This window comes from Maniola hyperantus, chromosome 2 (assembly GCF_902806685.2).
Source record: "Maniola hyperantus chromosome 2, iAphHyp1.2, whole genome shotgun sequence".
Taxonomy (NCBI): Eukaryota; Metazoa; Arthropoda; class Insecta; order Lepidoptera; family Nymphalidae; genus Maniola; species Maniola hyperantus.
Window position 1 is genome coordinate 6,453,264 of NC_048537.1, and position 25,180 is coordinate 6,478,443.

Here is a 25,180-nt window from a genome sequence, read left to right on the forward strand (position 1 = left end):
TTAGCACAATTTTGTACAGACTTGTCAATTCAAAAACTAACGCAAATGGGCGCTTTGAGTTACATCTTACATTTTCTTATTAGAATTCGAGTAGAACACTTGAGAAAAAGTGCAGTTTACAAATGCATAGATAAAATTTAAGATGAAATCAAAAATAGTTATATTTACGTTGTATGCAGTTTTATGTGAATACAGTGTTAGCGCATTAGGTTTTCCTGGACCTCAAGTGTATGTTGTTACTCCATCGGCACGAATTTCGAAAAAAGATGAAGGGAAGCCATCTTCGTTCTATTATCATAACTGGATGAGAAGGATGGATACAGGATCGGATACAACTACAACCACGACCACAGAAAAATCCGTATCAGAAGTAAAGACGCCCGATTTAATATTTGCGGAATTTGACTCCGATGGTTCCAAGCAGAAATCAATAAGAAATTTATTAGAAAAGGAAAGAATAACTACTATGAGACCCATATACGTACCCGATGAAGATGAAAACAAAGTCACCCGTGTGGTTAATTATGGTTTGCCCGTGAATACAATAAACCATAATGAAAATTCCACTGAAAATAAATATTCTTATATATCTCATGATGACTATTATAATAACTTGCCTGCGCCAATGTATGTAACAATACCACCAACAACTTTACCTACCACAACAACAAAAATTATGACAACTGCTCTTTCTCCAATCAATATAATACCAACCAATCATAACAATATTCAAAATATATGGCATGTAATTAATAGTGAAAAATCTGATCAGTATTTACATAACTGGGAAGAAATATCACTTGATTCTAAAAACGAAGAAATTTCAAATGATGAAACCGGAGATGAGAAGAATCACCATCCCGACAGCGATAGCTTCAAACAAGAATATGACTCTGGCGATGTAACGATGGATGACAATTTTGCTTTACCAGGGTAAGTAACATTTTGTTTTAAAATTTTACTAAACCAAATTTCGCCCTGAGGACATTTTTCAAGTATTCATTCATCTTAAACTTATTAGAAAATAATTTCGTATTAACTTTATAAATAAGTATAGTGATAATATTATCACTTTCTTTGCAGATTTGCCACAAATCCTGGAAATGGAGCCGAAAATGAATCTAGAGCCATACGAACTGAACAAAACATACGATTTCCGTACATTAATTTGAAACCATTTCAAATAAAGTCATCGAAGAAACCAGCAGTAAATAATATATCGAACGGTAAAAAGAGTAACGTTTATACAAATGTAGATAATTTCTACGACTTAAAAAATCCTATAAGAGGTGAAGCTCAAGATGTCGTACCTTCATCTCCAGCCATTGATCGTTACAATCCAGCCCAACCATACTTACCGCAACAGAAATACGGTAATAATTTGTCAAAACAGTCAAGCCCACCGAAAGCAACAGCGAGCTTAGTGCCACCACCTCCGCCACCACCAACTGGAAATGACTTCCCGGCTCCAGCTAGTTATGAACCTTTTCCTCCATATGCACCGTCTGCTCCTGACTTTGGTCCAGCACCTTCACCTGCACCACGACCGTCGCCACCTGTCTCTGTGTCACTGATACCGTCAAGAAATTCAGATTTTACTAGCGATTTCGAGACATCTGGTCCAAGTCCCAGTGGTGATGGCCTTAAAATGGATACAGGCTATCGTTATAAAGCATCATCAGATAATGGAGATAGTGATAATGGTGCTCCTATAATGAATACAGGATATCACTACAAACAACCTTCAGGTCCAACCTCTCAGTTCTATCCTACGCCTATACCACCGAGTAAACCATTTCAAGGCTATTCATACAATAAGCCCAGCATGATCGCAGACACCTCTCCAATAGCTGATAAGCCAGAATTTCAAGGATATCATTACAGCAGTCCAGTATATCATGAACCACCTGTCGACAGTAAACCACCCAGCTATGGATCTCCACCTACATATGGGCACGACGATTTTCCTCCTGACACATATGAACTCGAGGATTCTCCTCCACATATAGAAGAACATGATTCTCCTCCTCATATTCATGATTCTGATGAAGATATGATTTACAATAAGCCATATAGCCCTGTCAAAGGAGAAGACGATATGAAAAGCTATGACATGGGAATGAAGCCACCTTCACCGCCATCATTTCAATCTAATATCAAACCAGGCGCTTACGGACCCTCGCCAGACGATCACGGATTTCCCAGCGATTTTCCCACGGATTTCAAATTCCCTCCAGATTTTGACGACCATTATCATGATCACGAACATGAACATTACCATATTGTTGAACATCCGACGACAACGACGGAAACGCCTCGAGTTAACCGTTTCAGTTACTACTACTTAGGAAAGAAATTGTATTATCTGCCATTATATTTTAGCGTATACTTCATCATTTACGTAGGCTCTTTAATAATTAAGGCTGTCTTGCGACACAAAATTGTTTATCCCAATAGTTGGAGACCAAACACAACGACAGCAACTTTCTTTGCAAAAAGGTCAGTAGACGAGTACCTCTCACATGGAAACCTTCACGGATTAACGAAAAAAGTAACTAACGCAATCGCCTCAGCCGCAGAAAAGTACATGGATAGCAAAACTAAATTGAGTTAAAAACAAATATAGCCCAATAAAATTGTATATAAATTAGTATTTTAATAATTATTGTTAATGTCATAAGAATTATGAAATGTCGAGTTAACAGGTGCGTTAAGAACTGGACATACTTAAATGCTTGTTAGGCTTTTGTTTAAGTATCTACTACATTTGAGTATTTGTTCATTATCTCAACGTCGTTGGGGAAAATAAATACATGGTTTAATGATAAATTAAATGATATTTTGATTTTATTTATACGTCCCTTTTATGCCGAAATAATATCATCTTAAATACATAATCAGTACCCTACCCTTATTATAAATGTGAAAGTGTGTTTGTTTGTTGGTTTGTTAGTTTATTGGTTTGTTGGTTTGTCCTTCAATCACATCGCAATGGAGCAACGGATTGACGTGATTTTTTGCATGGGTATAGTCAAAGACCTGGAGAGTGACATAGGCTACTTTTTATTCCGGAAAACCAAAGAGTTCCCACGGGATTGTTAAAAACCTAAATCCACGCGGACGAATTCGCGGGCGCCAGCTAGTATATTATATAATAACACAATTAAAATACAATTTTTACTAAAAATAGATTTCTAATTCCGAACAAAATTAGCCTATGTCCTTCCCGGGGTTCAAGCTATTTCTGTACCAAATTTCATCAACTTCAGTTGAACGGTTGGGCCAGGAAAGTTAGCAGACAGACAGACAGATACACTTTCGCATTTACAATATTAATAATAATATGGATGGATTATTGTATGCTAAGAAATACCATATTTGTGACCTTTTAAGACAAAACTAATATTTACTTATCTCTTTCAAGAAACGCTTTGAAATTCTACTTTAATTAGTACCTAATTAAAGCAACAGGACTTAATTATAACCAAGTTGTCAACTATCCCGTTTTAATTTAATTAACATCTTTCTTCAAAGCTTTTCTGAGGAGATCTTTCCTCGCTGCTTTGTAAAATTTAGCTATTTAAGTTTCCTAATTAGGTCGTTTGTCGTTTCTAATCGATAAACGTCACAACTGAACTAAGTCACTAGCCTGGATTTTCCGTCTTTTGCTTGTGCTCAATGGTCAAGAAAATAATATATAAGTAGACACTAGATGATGCCGGAGCTTTTTCCGCGTGCATTTAGGTTTTTAGAAATCCCATAGAAATTCTTTAATTTCCGAGATAAAAAGCAACAAATTTCATTAAAATCAGTTAAACGAATGGACCGTGAAAAGCTAGCAGACACACATTCGTATGTTAACTTATGGATTTCATGTCAATTGTGTCTATACCAGACTGAACTCTACGTAGGTTTTGCGAACATTCCTCATACCTTGGAATTGAATTAACATCCTCATCCATACGATGTGTTTCCCTTGATGAATGCTACGTTTGTGCATTAAAGCAGCTATGTGCAACGGAGTCTCGATAGACTTGTGGCACAGTCTGCAGATGTCCGAGCCCTAGAGCTTAAGGTTGTACATAATGCCTGTTTAGGCCACAGTGGCCCGTTAAAGCTCGCACTCTAATGCACAGATTACTCCTATTAAGCGCCAGTACCTCAGAGGCTACCTTCTTGTTGAAGGATTTGACCAGCGATTTAGAGTGGCTTAACCCTGGCAAGTCCTAAAGTTACTAAAGTACTATTTTCGTATTTAGTCTTTCGTTTTACTACCGCATGCGAAACGCGATGTGTGCTGAAGCTTATTTTACACATTATTATTATTTGAGACAATTTTTTTTTGTAAATAAAATATTAGCCATGTTAAATGACTATTATCCCCCTTTCCTCACCAACTAAGTGTGAAGCTTGTGCTAGGAGTAGGTACGACAATAGTGCAACGGGCGGGGTTGAACCGCGTCGTCGACCTTTCGGTTTTCAGTCCTGTACCAGTTGAGCTATTGAGGCTCTGATTGTAGCAAGTATAAGTGCATTGGCATTATAGGCAGTTAACGTTTGTATTAACTTTCTTTTCTTCATAAAGCATTTAACACCGAGACTCCAATCCTGTAAATTAAATTTACACACCACTTAGGAGGACAGTGCGCATCGTGTATTTACAGAATTCATATTTCTGTCTCGCCCTACAAGCGGTTAACTTAGACGAACCATTTTGTATCAGCCAGTTTGTTGAATAACATGCAATACGATACATCTTGTCGAAAATATTTGAGTTAAAGTGACGTGGACTAAAATATGCTTGAAGTTCAAAGCTCTATGCGTTCCAAAATTAAAAGTTCACGAAGTTTAAAAGTTGTATGCTAAGATAGTGTTTTTTAGAGAAATATTTACATTTTGGTTACTATATTTTTCACGTTCAATAAGTATTATTTTAAAGTTTGGCTTTTTTTGGGCGGAATTTTGAAGCGGTAATAACGCATTCAAAGTTTTAAGTTTTTGTACGCGTTCGAACTTTAAGTTACTCAAATTTTTTCGTTTCTAGTTTTACGGCCGAGCTTTTTAAATTTTAAGTGTTAAATCAATCTAGTATAAAAGTTAGCGATCGAGTGAGATGGCGAGACATATAATAGCGCTATCTTTGCACGGGTTAGTGGTAACGGGCGCGGTTGCGCTGGCGCTGTGGGCGGCGGGCGTGAGTGCGGGCGCCGCTCGCTACGACACTGCGACGCCCTACGCGCCGCCCGCCGTAAAGTACAAGTACATTCCGTTGCAGTAAGTATTTCATTTTATATTTTTCTCATTAAATTATTTATCTTATTGCTTTTTGCATGATTTTGCTTCTACAAAAAGGCGCATACTTAGTTTAATTTTTATAGTCATGGACTTTGAAATACTGAACAGTTAACAGTAGGTCACCCTAACAGCCGTTATTTAGCAACGTTGTTATATTTTGTTAAAAAACATTAATTTTTTAACAAAATATAACAATGTTACTAAGTAACTTATCGACAGACAGCACTAATAGATTGATTTTATTAATTTCGATATGACGACATTATACTTGCACCTATATATACGTTATCTGCAGTTTAGGTTCGTTTATGCTATTATTATAAAGGCAGTTTATTAATAATTATAAACTAAGCATGGGCGCCACTATGAGTATTCAGGGGAATAGTAAATAATTTAAAAACTCTGTGATAGTCAGTCACCGAGGTGATTTCAGTAAAGCTACGCTCTTTCTTTCCAATAGCAGAACTTTAAAAATATTTTTTTTAAAGTTCCAGTAGTGCAATAGAAACAGCGGATACAGATGAACTAGAAGATGACACTTCAAGTTCGGCAATGCCAACGTCCGAGTTAATTCTGACCATTTTCCGCACCGCCCTTGACGTGGTCAGAAAAATCAACAAAAATCGTTCTACAGCAGCTTTGCATGCCACTGGCAGCAACAGTACCGCCGTCCAGGTTTGTGATATTGAATTTATTACCTTTTGTGTACGAAGGCAGTGATCTTGGATCTACTAACAGTAAATAAAGGAAAGGGATCACGACCTTCAACAATAAGGACAGAGAGAAATATTTTTGTATCCTTATAGACCGCCGTGTAGAAAAGTTAAATAAATACATAGAAAACTGTTTCAACTACTAAATATCTACGTCTCAGTAATTCAATCAATTCGTTGTTGCAATGCACCTACGTTGACCCTTACCAATAACCTATCAATCAGATTATTTCATATTCAAGATTTTTTTTGACCTATTTGTTGTAGCTAAAATCTGTTTAAGACTGCTCTACAACGTATTTTATACGGGTAGTATTAATGAATAAAACCTAATCTTTTCTGGGAGAGAAGTAATCATGATGCTATGACTGTAAATCAATCAAATCGGTATTACGGTTCAAGAGATACAGCCCGCTGACAGACGGACGTACGGATAGCGGAGACTTAACAGTAATAGGGTCTCGTTAGCACCCTCAGCGGACTCCTAAGAATATCTATTTTGTCTATATCCTTACCTTATCCTATAAGCCTTATCTCGCTTGATACAATATTGAAAATGAATTAAGATAAACTCTGAATACAAAGTGCAGGCATTTTACAAGTAAGTATTAAGAATGGTAACCAACCATGAAAGAGGGGCATGATAACGGCACTGTCTGAACTAGGTGACCGGGTGTCAACGCTAATTGTCCACGATAGCCAGTCAGGCCGGCATCGGCACCCTTGTTAGTTTGTTTAGACATGCAATTGTAACCTAAGCCTTAGGGCCAAAGCACACACGACATTTTCCGCATTATCAATACTATGACATTTGTTTGATTATCGGATAGGCATCTACTAGATAATAGAAGCTACTGCAGCGATACATTTAAGAGGTAGATTTCTCCTACATCAATGACGACATTGGCATAACATGCTTTAACGCAACGTCGTCACCAAAGCGCTACAGAATCGGGTAAATCGCTCAAACAAGCGATTTCAAACACGGGTAGATTGCGGCACCGCCGCCGCTTGGATATGGAACCCTAAAAAGATCTATTTTTGTCGTAATTATTTTCTATGGAGGTACAATGCAGATGAATGCTGATTGCCATAATTGGATAAATATATCATTTTTGGTACCCATTTCCACTTAGGTGCCAACGTCGTATACGGGAGGTCAGTGGTTCGATCCCGGGCACGCACTTCTAAGTTTAGCGAGTTATGTGGGTTTTAAGAAATTAAAATATATATATCACTCACTTTAACGGTGGAGGAAAACATCGTGAGGAAACCTGCATACCAGAGAGTTTTCTATACTGTTTTAAGAGGTATGTGCAGTCTGCCAATACCGCACTTGGCCAGCGTAGTGGAGTATGGACAAAACCCTTCCCACTCTGAGAGGAGACTCGTGCTCTGTAATGAGCGAGCGATGGGTTGATTATGATGATGACGATGATGACGTAATCATCGTCATCATCATATCCATAAAAATAGTTTTGAAATAATGTTTTCTGTTTCAGTTGCGCCGCAAACATGTTGGTAATGGCACATCAGACTCCGGCAGAGGTTTTGAAGATTACTACGACGAGCATCACTACCACGAGACGACGACCACCGAGAAGCCTATGAAGCAAGGAAGATACACTGACCCTTGGGCTGGGTACTACGACTGGATCATTAACGAGGGTTCCTTTAAGTTCTGGAGCGTCTTCCAGGTAAAATTGGCTGTTTTCTTTTTTGTTATTACTTAATGTACGGATATCGGGAAAACAAGCAATCGGATCCCGTGATATCACACCAATATTATAAATGCGAAAGTGCGTCTGTCTGTCTATCTGATTGTCAGCAAGCTTTTCACGGCCTACCTGTTAATCGATTTTGACGAAAGGACTCCGGGCCCAAAGTATGGAAAATGTGGTTTCAGTTAAATGTCCTGGGATTTTGACATGTTTATAGATTTCAGTGACCTGAGCAAAAGTTTCTACGTATGGGTGCTTCCACTGTTTCCAAGTCCCTTTCAGAGTTTCAACTGATTTTATTTTGCTGATTTTAAGGAAAATAAAATCAGCTGTAAAGTAATTCTATAAGGGTTCTTTTTTTCTCTGGAACCATGTAAATCAACAAAATCGTGTGGGACCTACATGAAACACAAAAGATCAGCCAATGAGTAAAAAAAAGTCAGCCATGTCGACCTAGTTTATTATTGAAAATCTAGTAGCCGGGTGACCCAGTTTTGCTCCGGATTGAAAACGATTTTACCCGATGCCCACGCTAAGACTTTGATCACTTCATAAACCCAAATAATCTCTATTTCGTAAACTTCGTAAATTCTTAGATTAGACCGTTTCGAATAGGTACTTTATATCTTACAATTTTCTAGTAATCAAAAGTCATCTTTATAGGTGTCTTATACGAGTAAATACAATATGTACCTAGGTAGGTATAAAGAGTAACCGGCGAATTTCTTACTAGTTCTTCTCGGTAGCAGAGGCATTCCGAACTCGAGTGGTAGATTCTTTTGACGATTCAAAAGCACTTTAGAAGTGCTCTGGAAGAAATCAATATATTTCTATTTAGCAATTCTGTAAAAAAATATATGTATAAAACAAATCGTCTGTCTTTGCTTAATAGCTTCTAAACTTCCTAGTGGATTTCAACGCCTATTTTATTTTATACGTTGATTCAATTTCCATACTAATTTCAAAATACAAGTAGAAACCTATGCGAAGCGAAGTAAGGCGAGTTGGCAAGTCTATACTAATATTATGAAGAGTTTTTTGTTTTGAGATTTGTTTGTTTGTAATCTATAAACTCTGAAACTACTGTACCTACTGGTTTTAATAATTCTTTCGCCATTAGAAAGCCACTTTATCCAGTAAGTCGATTTCGTAAAACCTGCTTCAATCATTATTACAATCTCAATTGTTCTGATTGGCTGAATTTGTACGATTCTTGTTGCACCAATGCGTTGTAGCCATTTGTGAGAGAGCGTCAACCAATCAGAGGTAATTACGATCGTGACATTGTAGCTGTCATTCTACCGCAATCGAGCAGCAGAAGTGATAAATCGCTAACAAAAGCGTATCTATTATGAGAATTACTTTACCATAAGGTCTATTGGTGTTATGAGATTCCACGTAACCTGCATGGTGGTTAACGTCAACATAAGTAATTTCCCAAGATTGTCTCATGGCAAATGTTAGGCGAGCAAATAATCATTCCGACCTCAAATTCATTGTAGCGCATCGTACCGAAAAATTATCATTAGCCCTGTTTGTTATTTACCGCAAAAACAGTAATTCCGTTGTTTTATGGTATACCTGCCTATGACAAACTGAAGTTTATGGCTTTAGCAATGACACAGTTTTAATACGACGACCGTAAATAGGTACATTATGAGGTATGAGAGGAAGTATTTTATAAAGACCTTGCACGTCCCAACTTTGTCACCTATTCGTTTGCTTCTAAGTACTTTATAAAGGACAGATTTACGTATAGTCAAAACGTCATTTTCCTGTGTAATTTTATTGTTTAAATTATATTTTGCTTCTGTATCGGAAACACGTCTTTAATGTTACGTTCGTCGGGAGCATGATATCATTTTCATGGTCATATTTTAAGTGCTTCTTCATTGTGTCTTCAAGTGTTTCCTGATATTTTTTATAAGCAGCCAAGTGGTGTTAAATTAGCACGATGTGTTCTTTCCTATTGGGCAAATGAACACGTGAACTTAAGTATTAAGACTTTTGTTTGAAAGGTTTTGTAAACAGACTCTATAGAGTATAGGTAGATTTAATGATTCGTGATGTTATATCTAATGCAAATAGACGTTTCACATTAATCTTTCGCTCGTCAGTGTTTATTTCCGTATTGTAATAAAAGTTTGTCTTCTTGAGAAGTCAAAAAGTGTACTTAGTTTCCGAAAGAGGCTGAACATGATCACGTAGCAGAGGCTCTAAGCGTGCAGGTCGTGGTATTGAACTTGCGCAGCCTGTTTCAATGTTTGCACCACGTACTAACGGCGATGGTGACGGCAGTAGGAAGGCAGGGCTTCACACTGAATGTATATGATTTAATAATATGATACCAAGATCACACCACGTCAACGGCATAGTGACAAGTCAGCTTATTAGCGCTTCGTTGCTGTCGCGATGCGAATATTAAACCTTTTAGACTCGCGGATGAAAACAGAGCATCTTAGAACCTAGCGTTAAGGTTTGAACCGCTTGTCCGGCATCCGTGTTTCCTGCAACTTGAATGTCTTATACGCAAGAGTAAATAGGCATCATCTAGGCAAGCGCGCTCCAACCTAGATCTCATCCATAGGTTTCCATAACATATGATTGTCATCAAGCGCAGGCCTATCCTGTAGTTAAAAAAAAACTTTCACTTAAGAATCCCGGGCTCTATTTCCGGTTGAGCCTCATTGAAATAGAATTGATTTTTTTAGTACAGGAAAATAATGCAACACACCTGTCTTTCTCACGTAGGTAGGTAAATATCATAAAATGTGGGAAAAAGTCTACAAAAGTTTTTATTGCAAAATCTTGTGAAAAGTTATAATTTTTTGAGCACATTGTGAATGCCACCGTAACAATCTATAAATGATTTATTAATGATCTTTGTAATACATTTTTGAATCAATTTGCAAATATTAATCAGACAGAATACCGATTTGATAAGATAGGCAAGGTGTTAAGTCAAATTTAATTATGCTTGATGAAAAAATGGCCGTTGTTGACATTCTGAATTTAGCTATAAATATTAGAAAACATTTATTTTAGTTATAAAGAAATTGTAAAATTTGATTTTAATAAAAAACTTGAAAAGCAAGTTCCGTTTGCATTGAAAGAAAAACTGCCGTTGTGTCGAATTTGTCAAGTTCACGTCTCTAGGTCAAACACCTTTACGTAAATAAGCGTAAATTTACAACAGCAACAATTACATAAGCTGGGTAGAAATCAATTATATACACGATATGATAATTACTAAAGTATTCTTAATTGCTGCATTATTATTTGTTTACTTAATAATGGAAGTGTGCAAATAGCTTTGTGTTAGTAATATACGTCACTCACTTCACTGTCGTCAATGCGTACTAACTACCTACTATCATTCGTAGAAAACCTGAATAGTAAATAATTCAATATACCTACTTACGCAACACATAGTAAGCTTCAAGCTTTAAAAAGTTTTTGAAACAGAACTTTGAGGCCAATGATATAAATATAATAGAGGTATGTAAAAAATAAGTAGTTATGATACGTAATCTAAAGAAGATCCGAAGAAATCCGAATGCACATTTGTAGAGAGCTCTCTTCTACTCTCATGCGATTTTATCTTGTGTCTTATCCAGCACTGAACACGAATTTATACGCCATGTACCTAATATGAACTTAATATTTACTAAAGTCATTGAGTTTTAGCGTTTAAACTACCGTGAGTGATTTCCATTATAAATACTATCTGTCCCGGCTTTACTCACGTGTGTAGTCGACGTTAGCCCGACTAGTTTCGAACCCATACGGGGTCCTTTTTCAAGGGAGTCCGTCCGCGCACGCGCCGCGGCTTTGACTGCGGGACGCACGTGCCGCTGCCCGTAGAGCCCGTTGTGAGGGTGACTGGGGGGGGGGGGGGGGGGGGGGGGAGAAAGCTGCCTATCGTCTCCCGACAGTTCCTGCTGTTCTTCATCACTGGAACTGTCACCGAAATCCAGGCACCAATGGGTCAGCAATAGCAGAACATTTCCAAAATTCGGGTACGACGCACTACATACGATTCGACAAGGTTTCCGTATTGTCCCGGGAAAGTTTCTAGTACCGCGAAAGATACGGGAAGCGATCGAAATTAGTCGCCACCCGAATTTCAATCGTGACAATGGATGGATGCTACCCTCAGCGTGGAAACCGCTTTTTGACGCTAAGACAAGGGCATCAGTCGTGGGACGGGACACCATTAGCTCCGCGTGCCTGGATTTCGGTGACAGTTCCAGTGATGAAGAACAGCAGGAACTGTCGGGAGACGATCGGCAGCTGTCTCCCCCCCCACCCCAGCCACCCTCACAACGGGCTCTATGGGGCATGGGCAGCGGCACGTGCGTCCCGCAGTCAAAACCGCGGCGCGTGCGCGGACGGACTCCCTTGAAAAAGGACCCCGTATGGGTTCGAAACTAGTCGGGCTAACGTCGACTACACACGTGAGTAAAGCCGGGACAGATAGTATTTATAAAGTCATTGAGGCCTAAAATTTTACCTCTATTTCGTTTTTTTTCTTTTTGTCCTTATCTCTCAGAAAATACGAGAATGCTGTACCGATTTATATTAATAAGTCTGATTCACACACACTTTCAGTTTGAGAAAGTTTAACTATCTTTTTTTTCAGCTCTTCACGGCAGCGGTTCTACTCTACGCGTGCTTGTCAGCAATCTACTACGCCAAATTCAACCCTATTATCCCGGACTACAGTTTAGAATACGACGACTATTTCTTAGAGCGTAAAGCAAGAAGTGTAGATGCTTCACAGACTCTCTCAGGACTTAGTTGGATAAATCCGACAATGTTTCAGTTTGTTTTAGACGCGATATCAAAACATTATGAAGAACAATGACGAAAGACTGATTCAGCTTTTTACAGGCCTAAAATATTATAAGTAAGCAGGTACCGGTTGTTTGTGGTTATGAAAATTAAACCACATTTTAATCTTAGCTCCAAGTCACAACATTTTAGTGACTATGTTAAGAACTTATGTAACTTATAATCGTAAATTGATCTTTTAAAATTCTAAATACCTACCTACTTGTAGAACTAAAAACACGTAGACACTCCATTATCGGAGTGAAAATACTTAGGACTAAAGTAAGGATTAACAAATCCTTTATTCATTGTTACAAACGAGAAAATCAGATGATTAGGTACACTGGCAAGCTAAGCCTTTCAAACGAAAAACGTCAATTTTCTATATATACCTATACTTATAAAAAAAGGGGCCGACAAACTTTAAAACTTTAAGGTATTAGACCCAATCTTTGGATGTTTTAATCTAAGTTAGTACCATAAATATTGTAAAAAGTAAGTTCCGTTTTACATAGGGAAACGACAGCAATCAATTGGTTTTAACATAATGAGTAATAATGTGAGCTTTTGTTAACCTATATAAAACCGATCCGATTCCATGGAACTTTAGGTAAAGTTCCCTGTAATCAGATCTTTTACAATTAAGTTTTAGTCAATTATTTTGTAATGATTATATTAGATATTATATAAATACTTTAGTACATAATAATTCAATGATATAACATAGAAATTAATTATTGTGTGGTAAAAATACGCTCAATTGTTTACTTATAATTTTTTTGTTTTAAAGTATTTAAGTAGTTACATTACCTGCTTAGGTATGTTATGTATGCTCAGACCTAGTTCCTAATTTTTTTTTGTTCTTAATATTGTTAGTTATAAAACTGTAACTAAATACGGTACATTGATACATTACATTAGCTTTTTTTGGTTAGTCAAAACCCAACGAGATTGACCGATTTTTATATGGTGTAATCTGGAGCACTCGTGCACTAGTCCAACTTTGTACCTTTGGATGTCTTTAGTGACAAAACGTGCCCCCCGATTGTGTAAGAATAACCATTTCATCTCTATCGCAATCGTCAAGAAATTCTGCCCTTTGATTGGTTGATTCGCTATTTACATTTTTTCACAGCCAATCAAAGTGCAGAATTTCTTGACGATTGCAATAGCGATGAAATGGTTATTCTCACACAATTGGGGGCCTGATCAGGGAGTATTTCCCCGGATTCGGATCCTTTATGGTAGAATAAACCAATAGCATTGATATGCAAGACTGTGTTGCCTAGCTAAGTATACCTAATAATATTCCTATGTAGTGTTGTGTGTGGAACAGGAAGCATAAAGCAGAACCGATAAGGAATTCCAGTTTCTTCCAACGCGAATGTTTGTGTTAAGTATACAAAGAAATGTTCAGACTTTCATAAAGACATGAAAGAAAATTACTTTGAAACATATTTAAGATGTTTTCCACAAGTATTCAAATAAAATATAAAAAAAATACTAAGTGGATACTCAAAAAAATGCTAAACATTTTTGAAGGTATACCCGCTGAGGCGATTATTTTATGTATTTAAATTTTATTGTAGCCTCAATGGCTCAAAGGCTTTCTTTCGTGTCGGAGATAGATCCAACATGTAGGTAGAGGCTTCACTAGAAAATACAACAAAATGTCATTATTGTTACAATGGTATCAACATTGGTGGTAAAGACTCATCTCACTCGGTCATAGCGGATTGGGGCAAATCAAAAACTCATTTCTCTTTTTTATCATGTAAATACCTACCTAGACTGTTTTAATAGAATGTATACCTAGGTATCACAACCACAATTTTCAAAATGAAAATACTTAGGTCCTCAGTAACTAATTCAGATATAGACAAAGTACTTAGTATAATATAAATTATATGTTAGACATCTCTTTAGAAAAAAAAAACTATCATGTAAGTAGGTACTCAACATAAATACAGGCTAGACCAATTTATAGCACCTAGTGTGGTTTATATTGGCAGTGGTCGACCCAGGGTTCGACGGCCGGTCGTTCGGGCTACTCGTACTCTAGGATATTCACAGGATGTCGCTAACACCGCCTGCCAGTCTGTAACGTATTATTATACAGAGCATTGTTATTTACGTTTTCCTTCTAACTGTTGGGTTATGAATCATAATTTTTTTTGGATCATAAAAAGTTCTTATAAAGTTTGTAACATAAAATTATCGATATATTTACATACAAAGTTTTATTTAGATTTTTATTGAATATTGTACAATTATTTATTTTATTAGGTAGGTTATAGCTTTTGTCTTTGTCAGTATTTAATAAACTTTCTTTTATGATCAATAAGTAAATCTTTTAGCTTGGAGAATGGTGATTTTCCTTATAAAAGAAAAAGGTTTCGTAAAATTGAATTAAGTAAGTAAATCTAATTTTCTAAATTCTGTTGGTGATATTGGTCATCATAGGCTACGAGGGTTCCTAATGCGCCCTGGTCTGTAACGAAGCGCTCAACCGCCATTTCTTATCATTCATATAATTCCGTCAACAGATAACGTTTCGCATGATAGGCGATTATCGAACGATCAATTAGGCTATCTCACGCTTCAGCGGTAAACCACAACAGTTTCCGTATTTTTGCGGTTCTCTATCGCTTCGCGTGCGCTTTACTTATCTGAGGCGACACCGTTATGTCTGAGAGCTGTGTATTGATGTGGTAGAGTTGAGGTTGTTAGTGCGTTTTGCTTTGGACGGGTTGGCGCGCCAGTTCAACGCTCAAGCGATGCGCAAACGCACAGCCTTTAAGGCAGTTACACTGCGCGGGTGTCTCTTACTTGTTCAAACAGTGCCCTAACGCGATTAACTGGCACACAGTTGTTTTATGAACAAATAAACGAACTAAGTGAACAGTGTTTGTTTGGTATCCAAAAACTTCCTGGGGACTGCTGAGCTGCTCTATTTTACAGGTAAGTTATTTTAAAAATATTCGAAGTCAACGGCATGATAGTCCGAAGTTTACTAGGTCAAAAATTAGATATTACAGGTTCAAATCTATCGAGACTTATAACTTGGACAAGAGATACTACGGGACTTAAACTAAATGCTATCAGCAGAAAATAACTATCAACTATTTTATTTGTCAATAATAATAAAATTGAAATGAGCATGATGGGCAATATAACACAACAATTAATTATTACGTGAGACGTTCATCTATGCGGATAATTCAATCATCACGAATTAATTATAATTTATGTTATCTTCAAATCGTGATTATGGATCATCGTGTTAATGAACTTTGAGAACCTATAAAGTATTGTACCCGCAGGTAGGGACATATTTAAGTATAACAATTGACCTGCACTCCATAAAGGCAAAGAGGCACAGTCCACCTCATGAGAGTAGGTACGGCGGTAATCGCAAGTTTTAGGAAATAACCTAACCTTAAAGCGTTTTATCTAGCTGCAGGAGAAAAATATCAAGAAAATCTGAACAAAAAATATCTGAATAATTATATGAAGTACCTAATTGTTAAGCGATAGATTATATAGCCCACGATTTCGCCGCGTGGATTTAGGTTTTTAAAAATCCCGTGGAAAGTCTTTGATTTTCCGGTATAAAATGTAGTTTATGTCAATCCTCAGGATACAAGCTGTCTGTACCAAGATGATGTCCGTAATTTCGTGCATATGGATAAGGCTTTTTTAAGCTCCTGTGGAAACTCTTTGGTTGGTTTTCCGGGACCAAAATTAAAAGCCATACTTATAGGCTTTAAATTTTGGTCCCAGGATCCTTCCTCGCGATGGAATCTCTCTTTACAGAAAAGCCTGCAGACGGAAAGACAGACACACTTTCGCATTTATAATATTGATCACTATCCATATTATAAATGCGAAAGTGTGTTCGTTTGTTGGTTTGTTGATTTATTGGTATGTTGGTTTGTCCTTCAATCACGTCGCAACAGAGCAACGGATTGACCTGATTTTTTGTATGGGTATAGTTAATGACCTGCAGAGTGACATAGATTACTTTTATTTCGGAAAATCAAAGAGTTCCACGGGAATTTTAAAAACCTAAATCCAAGTGAATAAAGTCGCGGGCATCAGCTAGTATTAAAATAATAATATGGAAATTATGGAAGAATATAAATAGCAGAATAGGTATAAGAGGAAATATATAGGAGGAAAAGGTAAATAGGTCCTACCACGAAAAGTTATAAATTGCGAATAAAATAATAATGAAAATACGCGCGTTGTATAATTTCCCTTGAAAAGACATCAACGCACGTATCGCTCCGAGCATGCGGTAAAACTCGATATCGATATACATATTGTGATATTATGAAACAGGTTTGTATGTGTGTATGGTGTAATTAATCTACAGAGCACCATAATTATTCATATAACTGTTATATAACTGGTTGAACTTACTTATTTTATAGGTAGATTTATATAGACGTTTAATTTTTAGTGTCTCTAACGAAATCTCGAAATTTTACTTCTGCAGTTACTAGCGATCAAAATCTTTGCATTAACTCCTGGAATTTGAATTTTAAAGGTTGAAGCTGAAAGTTATTCGTATTTTGTCATTCGGTCAAAAAAGTAACTGATTTTTCGGTTATTTATTTTTTAATTTTTATCTTATCCATCTAACTATAAACATAATATAGGTAGGTATATAAATGCCGTTATAAAATAGCCAACAGGTTATCACAATAATTAAGAGACCGGTTGAATTTATTTCATCCGGTGACTCATTCTACATATACTGCAAGTTTTATTATGCATATTACCTAGTCGCATTGTACTCGTATATGCAAACAATTAAAGTATATAATTCTAGGATACAAATTATAATATTTGAATCGTTATTAAGTATGTGAAAAAATAACATAATGTATGTTATATGTATGTTTGCTAATTATTTATGTATGCAAACTAATTTTAAGATCTTTGTCTTGCACTTGATAACGAATTACTTATTAACTAAGTATTGGTCTTATGTCAAAATGATTTAAAGGGATATCTTCTAAATTTATAGCAGAGAAATCTTTAGGTAGGTAGGTACATACTTACTTATTTAAAATTTTCATTCTAGGTACTTCACGTAAGTCATATTTTCTTCTCTATAGATAAAACACAAAAAATGTTTCTACCTGTGTCCGTTATAGACTTTGAAACCATCCAACTGATGTGCCCCAAACTGGTTTCATTAGAAAGGCAATAATGCGAAGACGGTGTTACAGTTGTTTTTTCATATTTTTTAGCGTAGCAGCACACGCCTGGTATCCGCTGGTTACACATAATATAAATAAAGTTAGGTATACTTATGTAATGTAAGGTGGCATACGCGAATTTAATGTAGGTGTACTTCTTATCGGAGAGATGGTAAAAGTAAAAAAAGTAAAATATCTACCTACTAAGTAGCTGTACTTACAAAAAAATCGGGAGATACTTTTGTTTTGCTGTGTTGGTTTTTGAGTGAGTTCTTACTACAAAAATATTTCTGATCTTCATTAGATAAATTTTGCTCATTTTATGACATCCATTTTAAAATGTAATGCACACAAACGTGCGTCGTCCGCGTCGTGAGGAAATCCTGTGCTCCGAGTCGTCCGGAAACCGTCCTACCTACTACAAGTCAAGAGGAAGATAATATTATATCCTATGTATGTTATATTGTGACAAATATAAATATAAACTAAGCATACATTTAGAAAATGTGTGTTTGGTTCACCAACTAAAAAAATAGTACCTATTTCCTAGGCAGTATATGTAAAGGTTTTTTTTTACAAACATAGTCGAATTTTTCACGACTACATGAAAAATCGAAACAGTAGGTACTCATTCATGTACCTTCTCAATACTCATGTACATATACCACGATACATAAGGCTACTTTTTATCCCGGAAAATCAAAGAGTTCACGGGGTTTAAAAAAAACTATCCATAAAATTATCCAAGCAGACGATATCATGCGTATAATTAAATAGGTATAATTTTGAACCGATTTCCAAAGAAGAAAATTTTTAAATCTAAATCCGATAAGCCTGGGTGTCCTGTTGAATGCTATTATATTGTACTAGTTTAACTCTTTAAGGCGAGTGCATCTAAAAGTAGGTATATCATTACTCATTAAATGTGAATGAAGTCAAGCAGCGCGAACCTGAAGTCCATAAAAGGATACTCTTTTATAATTCTTTATAAATTTCTAACGCTAAACGCACTCAAAATAAAAAAACGACTTAATAAAAATATATCTCTGCAATTTAATCTCTTGAGGCACATATTTGTAAAAAAGGTTAATGTAATGTTTAATCAACTGGTTCCATTCAAATGTCTCATCCAATATACGAGTAGAAAGAGAATAAGTTACCAGCATCTCATCGTCGCGTCGGCTCATTTTATCGCCAACCTTGGCGAAAGAAATTCTTAAGCTTTTTTCATTCGTTTTTGCGATACAAAATTAAACAATTTTTTTCATTTGGATTTTGTTCGTGAAGGACACGAAGATGTTTCATGGAATATTTATACTTATAACATTTTTCATCAATGGTGAACGTGATATTAAAAGCTTTTATTAGTTTGACTCGTTCTTATGTGGTTATTCCGTCATTTTAGGCTATATTTAGTTGAAATTTTGCAGATACGTGTGGTTTGGATGACAAATAATTATGGTACCATTGAGCGCTTCGTTTTCATGAGTAGGTACTTTTCAAAAATACCTACATTGACAAAGACCTGGAGGATGGTGGAGATGGAAGTTGGGCACTGGAACTCCGTCGTGTACCTACATAATAATTATGTACTTAGGTTTTTTATTTCATTGAGTAAGTTTCAATCCTCTTTCGTACGATGCATTAAAAAAACTTTCAGTTAAAAAAGTTTTTAGGCCTTAGGTCTTTGTAGTTTCGTTGGATACACATTCTACAAATATCTATCACATAAATCTATATATGTATTTCAGTTTTCACTAATCTATTTTATAAGCTAGTTTAAGAAATAATGAAGGAATTAATTTTAGTAAGGAAAAGTATCCACTTAGGTCCTTATATGTACCTACTGAGAAGTGTTACATTATGCATAGTATTATATGTGTTAAGTACATACATGTCAACTTTAAAAAAGATATTTTGAACTTATTTATTTATTTAGTTATATAGACTTTATTTTTCAAACTCGTAAACAAAATATTGTTCCCCACATTGCTTCAAGGCAGAGTTCTAAACTAAGTATGCAAATTTTAACTTAGTCAAAGGTCTCAACAAACAATAACAAACCAATGTTAATATTAATCGATATAGTATATTATCCGTTCATTAATTTGTAATACGTATTTTAACATTAGGCGCGCTACATTAATGACAGTGATTAAAATGTCCCTGGTTTACCGTGAGCGCTTCTAAATGGAGATCAATATCCGTTTTGTCCTTGTTATATTTAGGTATGTTTATTTTATTCCCACATTATTATTATTATTATTATTATTATTATCATCATATATTATTTGCTCTCACGCCCGTGTACAAAATAGATACATATAAAAGCCAAAAGAGTTGTAATATATAATGTAATATACTTACATACATAAAAATAAATAAACCTACATAAACATTACATACATACATATTTGTACCGGGCGGAGGATTACACCCCGGCAGGGGAGACCAAACGGCCGGGGGTCAGGGCGACAGGTGAAGAAATCGGCGGACTATCCTAGCCGAGTCCAGCAAGACCGCTTTTTGCATCTTGGCTGCGAGCGAACTGCCACGGAACCCCAGTCGCAGATATGACGATTGGGATGATTTCAGTGGACTCCACATGCCACATGTCGGAAACCTCGTGAGCCAGATCGAGATACTTGCGCTTTTTCTCCGTCTCAGCTCTCATTATTATTATTATTATTATTATCATATATTATTTGCTCTCACGCCCGTGTACAAAATAGATACATATAAAAGCCAAAAGAGTTGTAATATACTTACATACATAAAAATAAATAAACCTACATAAACATTACATACATACATATTTGTACCGGGCGGAGGATTACACCCCGGCAGGGGAGACCAAACGGCCGGGGGTCAGGGCGACAGGTGAAGAAATCGGCGGACTATCCTAGCCGAGTCCAGCAAGACCGCTTTTTGCATCTTGGCTGCGAGCGAACTGCCACGGAACCCCAGTCGCCTCAGATGGTGAGAGAGGCTGACTGGGATCAACCCATTCGCAGATATGACGATTGGGATGATTTCAGTGGACTCCACATGCCACATGTCGGAAACCTCGTGAGCCAGATCGAGATACTTGCGCTTTTTCTCCGTCTCAGCTCTCACGAGGTTCTCGTCATACGGAATGGTGATATCCACCAAAAACACCCTCGACTGTGCCCGGTCCACCACCACGATGTCAGGCTTATTCGCTAGAATAGTCCTGTCCGTGATGATGGACCGGTCCCAATAGAGCCGGACTCCGTCGCGCTCAAGTACTATTATTATTATTATTATTATGGATATACATCTACTCTCACTATTATTATTATTATATATCATTTGCTCTCACGCCCGTGTACAAAATAGATACATATAAAAGCCAAAAAAGTTTATAATATACTTACATACATAAAAATAAATAAACCTACATAAACATTACATACATACATATTTGTACCGGGCGGAGGGTTACACCCCGGCAGGGGAGACCAAACGGCCGGGGGTCAGGGCGACAGGTGAAGAAATCGGCGGACTATCCTAGCCGAGTCCAGCAAGACCGCTTTTTGCATCCTGGCTGCGAGCGAACTGCCACGGAACCCCAGTCGCCTCAGATGTTGAGCGAGGCTGACTGGGATCAACCCATTCGCAGATATGACGATTGGGATGATTTCAGTGGACTCCACATGCCACATGTCGGAAACCTCGTGAGCCAGATCGAGATACTTGCGCTTTTTCTCCGTCTCAGCTCTCACGAGGTTCTCGTCATACGGAATGGTGATGTCCACCAAAAACACCCTCGACTGTGCCCGGTCCACCACCACGATGTCAGGCTTATTCGCTAGAATAGTCCTGTCCGTGATGATGGACCGGTCCCAATAGAGCCGGACTCCGTCGCGCTCGAGTACCGGCACCGGTGTGTACTTGTAATACGGCAGCCTCTCATCCAGGAGACCGTACTTCAGAGCAAGCTCTTGGTGAAGGATTTTGGCTGCTTGGTTGTGTCTGTGCAGATACTCAGTGTTGGCAAGCGCTGAGCATCCCGAAAGCACATGTCTGAGTGACTCGCCGGGATGGCGACAAGCTCGACAGATGTCGTGAGTGCCATCCTTCAGAATGTACTTTCGGTAGTTCCGCGTCTTGACCACCTGATCTTGTATCGCACAGACAAAACCCTCGGTTTCCCCGAAGAGGTCACCAAAGCGCAACCACTGCACGGACGCTTTTTTATCTACGTGTGGCTCATTAAGAGCTTTAAAAAAGCGTCCGTGCAGCTCCTTCTCCCTCCATACGGCCTCCCGGTCAGAGGTGCTAAGTACCACCGGTTTCTGCCACTCGGTTTGGGCTAAGGCTAGTGGGGTGAGTCCTTTATCACATTCTATGACCTCTCTATGCATGGGGGACCCCCTCATCGTCTCAAAGTAGGTTCTGAGGTTGGCTATCTCCCGGTTATGCATGGTCTTGACGCTCAATACGCCTCGACCACCACACTTCCGGGGGATATACAACCTCATCACAGACGATTTTGGGTGGTGCATGCGATAAAGAGTCATAGTTGTGCGGACTTTTCTGTCCAGGGCGTCAAGTTCGGTCTGAGTCCATCTGAGCACGCCAAAGGTGTACATGAGAACGGGCATGACCCAGCCGTTATAAGCTCGGATTTTATTGGCGCCTGACAAATAACTTTTACAGATTTTTGTCAGACGGCCAAAAAAGGCCTCGCAAACAGACTGTTTCACGTCCGTCTCTTTTACCCCTAGCGACTGTGACATGCCCAGATACCGGTATGACTCAGCTTCAGAAAGGGTTCTGATGGTGGACGGCTCGAGACTCATCTCAGCCGAATGAGTTACCTGTCCCCTTTCCACATGCATGACCGCACACTTGTCCAGCCCAAGCTCCATCCTGATGGAATTGCTGAAGTCAGTGGTGACATTCAGCAGCTCCTGCAGGCGGGTGGCATTGGGTGCCAGCAGTTTGAGGTCATCCATGTAGAGAAGGTGAGGCACTTTTGTCCCTCCTCTCCGAAACTGAAAGCCTGTCCCCGAACCCTCCAGCAAAGTGCTGAGTGGGTTCAGAGACAGACAGAACCAAAGCGGGCTCAGACAATCACCCTGGAAGATACCCCTTCCTATCCTTATCCGGTCATCGGCATCCGCCAGCCGCTCGCCATGGAGACACAGAATCGTACTCCACTGCCCCATGCATTCTCCGAGGAAGTCTCGAACTGTACCATCGACTTTGTACAGCTCAAGGACCCTCAGGAGCCACGAATGGGGCACCGAGTCGAATGCCTTTCTGTAGTCGATCCAGGCGGCGGAGAAATTCCGACGGTTCCGTTTGACCAGTTGGCCCGCAACGGAGTCGATGAGAAGGAGCTCCTTAGTACCACGACTACCGCCCCGACATCCGTTTTGAGCCCCAGATATGATGTTATTCTCGTCCACGTGACGGGAGATCTTGAGGCTCAAAACAGATGTCAGTGTCTTATAGATGGTAGTAAGACACGTAATAGGACGGTACTTAGCCGGATCAGTGGTATCGGTGGACTTTGGAGCTAAATGAGTGATCCCGGTAGTGAAAAGGCTCGGGAGTGTCCTCTGCTCGAGAGCCTCTTGAAATTGTCGAGCCAAGGTCGCATGGCAAACCGAAAAACCCTTCAGCCAGTAGTGATGCAGTCCGTCAGGTCCCGGGCTTTTCCAGTTCGGGGCCCGCCTTACTGCACCAGCTACATCCTCCGTAGAGATGGCGATCGGGTTCATCGGCTCTATTGAGGCACATGCTTCCTCTATCGCCGCAATCCAAGGGCCCTCCTCATGCTCTACCTCCCTCGACCACACACCCCGCCAAAAAGTGACGAGGTCGGCCGGGTCCAGTCGCTGAGAGGTAGAGCAGACTGCTGGACACTCCAGTCTCTTGTAGAACCTTTTCTGATCACTCAAGAAGAGACGATTTTGCTGAAATCGCTCAACTCTTTCCGAGTATCGTCGGATGCGGTTCCCCCATGCAGCGATTTTCTGCTTCAGGTCGTCGATGCGCTCTGTTAGCTTTTGCGCAATATCGGGCTGGTCCAGCCTGACTCCACACCCGTTAAACGCAACTCTAACAGAGCGCACAATCCTTGGCCTAGTGTTGCCCGACCTGAAGCTTTGCAGTCTGCCAATGAGGACTCTGGCCAGAGTGATACGGCGCTCTATTCTCTTCTTCCAGGCCGGTTCCGCGCTGCACCTTGCAGCAGCAGCAGCAGCATATTATTATAATAATAATAATAATAATATTATTATTATTATTTTATTCCCACATTATATACAACGTAGGTATGTAAGCAGGTACGAATTAATTTATTAGGTATCATAATCACTAACTGAGAATGTTTATGTTTTGTTTTGACCGTAGTCCATCGCGCTGGGCAAGTGCGGATTAGCAGACTTCACAGGCTGGATGCAGGTTTCCTCACGATGCTTTCGTTTACCGTTAAAATAAGACAGAGTATATTTAATTGTTTAAAATGCCCATATCTCCGAAACCCCGACCCCCCATATAAAAGGCCGTCGTCTTATGATACATCAATGCAATCATCGCTTTTTTAGATATGGAAACTTTTAATTTGTCGTGATTATGTTGGTACAGCTATTCAGTGATGCTGAAATAAGTTATATAGGTAGGTAACTGTTATACTTACAAAGGCGTTTAGGTATATCTTCTTCTCAAACGAGTAATCATGTGAGAAAAGTACAATAGGCTAGCGCCAGGGATCCAAGGGACATAAACGTAGGTACTAGGTACCTTTAAAATGTCAACCCAGTTAGTGAGTCAATATTTTTACTACCTAGATAAATCCATGATATTTTACAGTAAGTACTAACTAGATACCTACATAGATTCCTTGTAACGCTTTAACTACTCGTAAAATTAATTCTTTACGCAAGCGGTGTAGCTGAAAATAACTACTAATTAGTACCTATCTTATGATTTAAGTTGAACTACTTAATAAACTTGATACCTACTTAATAAAAGCTTGATTAAATTGGTTGGTATAGTGAATGAAACTTTAAATATTAAGGTTTTAAGCGCTAAAATCATGTCGACCCGAAATTACATTTGCGAAAAACTTAGAACTGAGGTAAGTAAGTTTTACGAATTTTTTATTTATAGTTATTAAGGGGGCATAGAGCATAATATTGTACCTAACAGGAATATTGTGTGTTTGCCGTAGAACTAGTTTATAGTTATTTTATTTTTATAATCAAATATTTTCGAGAGTTTTATTTAATCTTATTGATTGATATAAAATTGTAAAGGCATGTTTATATTACAATGTAATAGGTTAAGGGCGCGATGTAGGGCGTGTTTACATTACACTGTAATAAGTTAAGGGCACACTATGTTGTTTGCGATGTAATGGTTTAAGGGCGCG

General features: G+C 38.2%; 4 protein-coding genes across 5 annotated transcripts in view; 3 read left to right on the forward strand and 1 right to left on the reverse strand.

Annotated features, from left to right (window-relative positions):
* Positions 1-142: 142 nt before the first annotated feature.
* LOC117989484 (uncharacterized) lies at positions 143-2,614 on the forward strand. The gene is made up of 2 exons (XM_034976859.1): positions 143-933; positions 1,084-2,614. The coding sequence occupies exons 1-2, from the start codon at positions 143-145 to the stop codon at positions 2,612-2,614; spliced, it is 2,322 nt and encodes a 773-aa protein (XP_034832750.1).
* A 2,499-nt stretch (positions 2,615-5,113) lies between these two features.
* Positions 5,114-13,313, forward strand: LOC117989493 (uncharacterized). Its single transcript, XM_069504769.1, has 4 exons — positions 5,114-5,274; positions 5,790-5,970; positions 7,511-7,705; positions 12,372-13,313. The coding sequence occupies exons 1-4, from the start codon at positions 5,114-5,116 to the stop codon at positions 12,594-12,596; spliced, it is 762 nt and encodes a 253-aa protein (XP_069360870.1). The 3' UTR covers positions 12,597-13,313.
* A 2,055-nt stretch (positions 13,314-15,368) lies between these two features.
* The window catches only part of LOC117995074 (uncharacterized), a 64,945-nt gene continuing 55,133 nt past the window's right edge, over positions 15,369-25,180 (forward strand). For both annotated transcript variants that reach the window (XM_034983072.2, XM_069502972.1), the window contains exon 1: positions 15,369-15,523. The gene's annotated coding sequence lies outside the window, so the exon portion shown is untranslated. The remainder of the gene's footprint in view (positions 15,524-25,180) is intronic.
* LOC138403222 (uncharacterized) lies at positions 21,100-22,558 on the reverse strand. Its single transcript, XM_069502826.1, has 2 exons — positions 21,490-22,558; positions 21,100-21,394 (listed from the first exon to the last, which is right to left on the reverse strand). Exons 1-2 carry the CDS (start codon positions 22,533-22,535, stop codon positions 21,304-21,306), a joined length of 1,137 nt encoding a protein of 378 aa, XP_069358927.1. The 5' UTR covers positions 22,536-22,558; the 3' UTR covers positions 21,100-21,303.

Excerpts from the sequence above, each read along its gene's own strand:
- LOC117989493 (XM_069504769.1), top strand. The coding sequence starts at position 5,114 with ATGGCGAGACATATAATAGCGCTATCTTTGCACGGGTTAGTGGTAACG. Across the intron at positions 5,971-7,510 it reads GCAACAGTACCGCCGTCCAG|TTGCGCCGCAAACATGTTGG; the intron begins GTTTGTGATATT and ends TTTCTGTTTCAG. Across the intron at positions 7,706-12,371 it reads AGTTCTGGAGCGTCTTCCAG|CTCTTCACGGCAGCGGTTCT; the intron begins GTAAAATTGGCT and ends CTTTTTTTTCAG.
- LOC138403222 (XM_069502826.1), bottom strand. The coding sequence starts at position 22,535 with ATGTCACAGTCGCTAGGGGTAAAAGAGACGGACGTGAAACAGTCTGTT. Across the intron at positions 21,395-21,489 it reads GAGACGGAGAAAAAGCGCAA|TCAGCCTCGCTCAACATCTG; the intron begins GTATCTCGATCT and ends GGTTGATCCCAG.
- LOC117989484 (XM_034976859.1), top strand. The coding sequence starts at position 143 with ATGAAATCAAAAATAGTTATATTTACGTTGTATGCAGTTTTATGTGAA. Across the intron at positions 934-1,083 it reads GACAATTTTGCTTTACCAGG|ATTTGCCACAAATCCTGGAA; the intron begins GTAAGTAACATT and ends CTTTCTTTGCAG.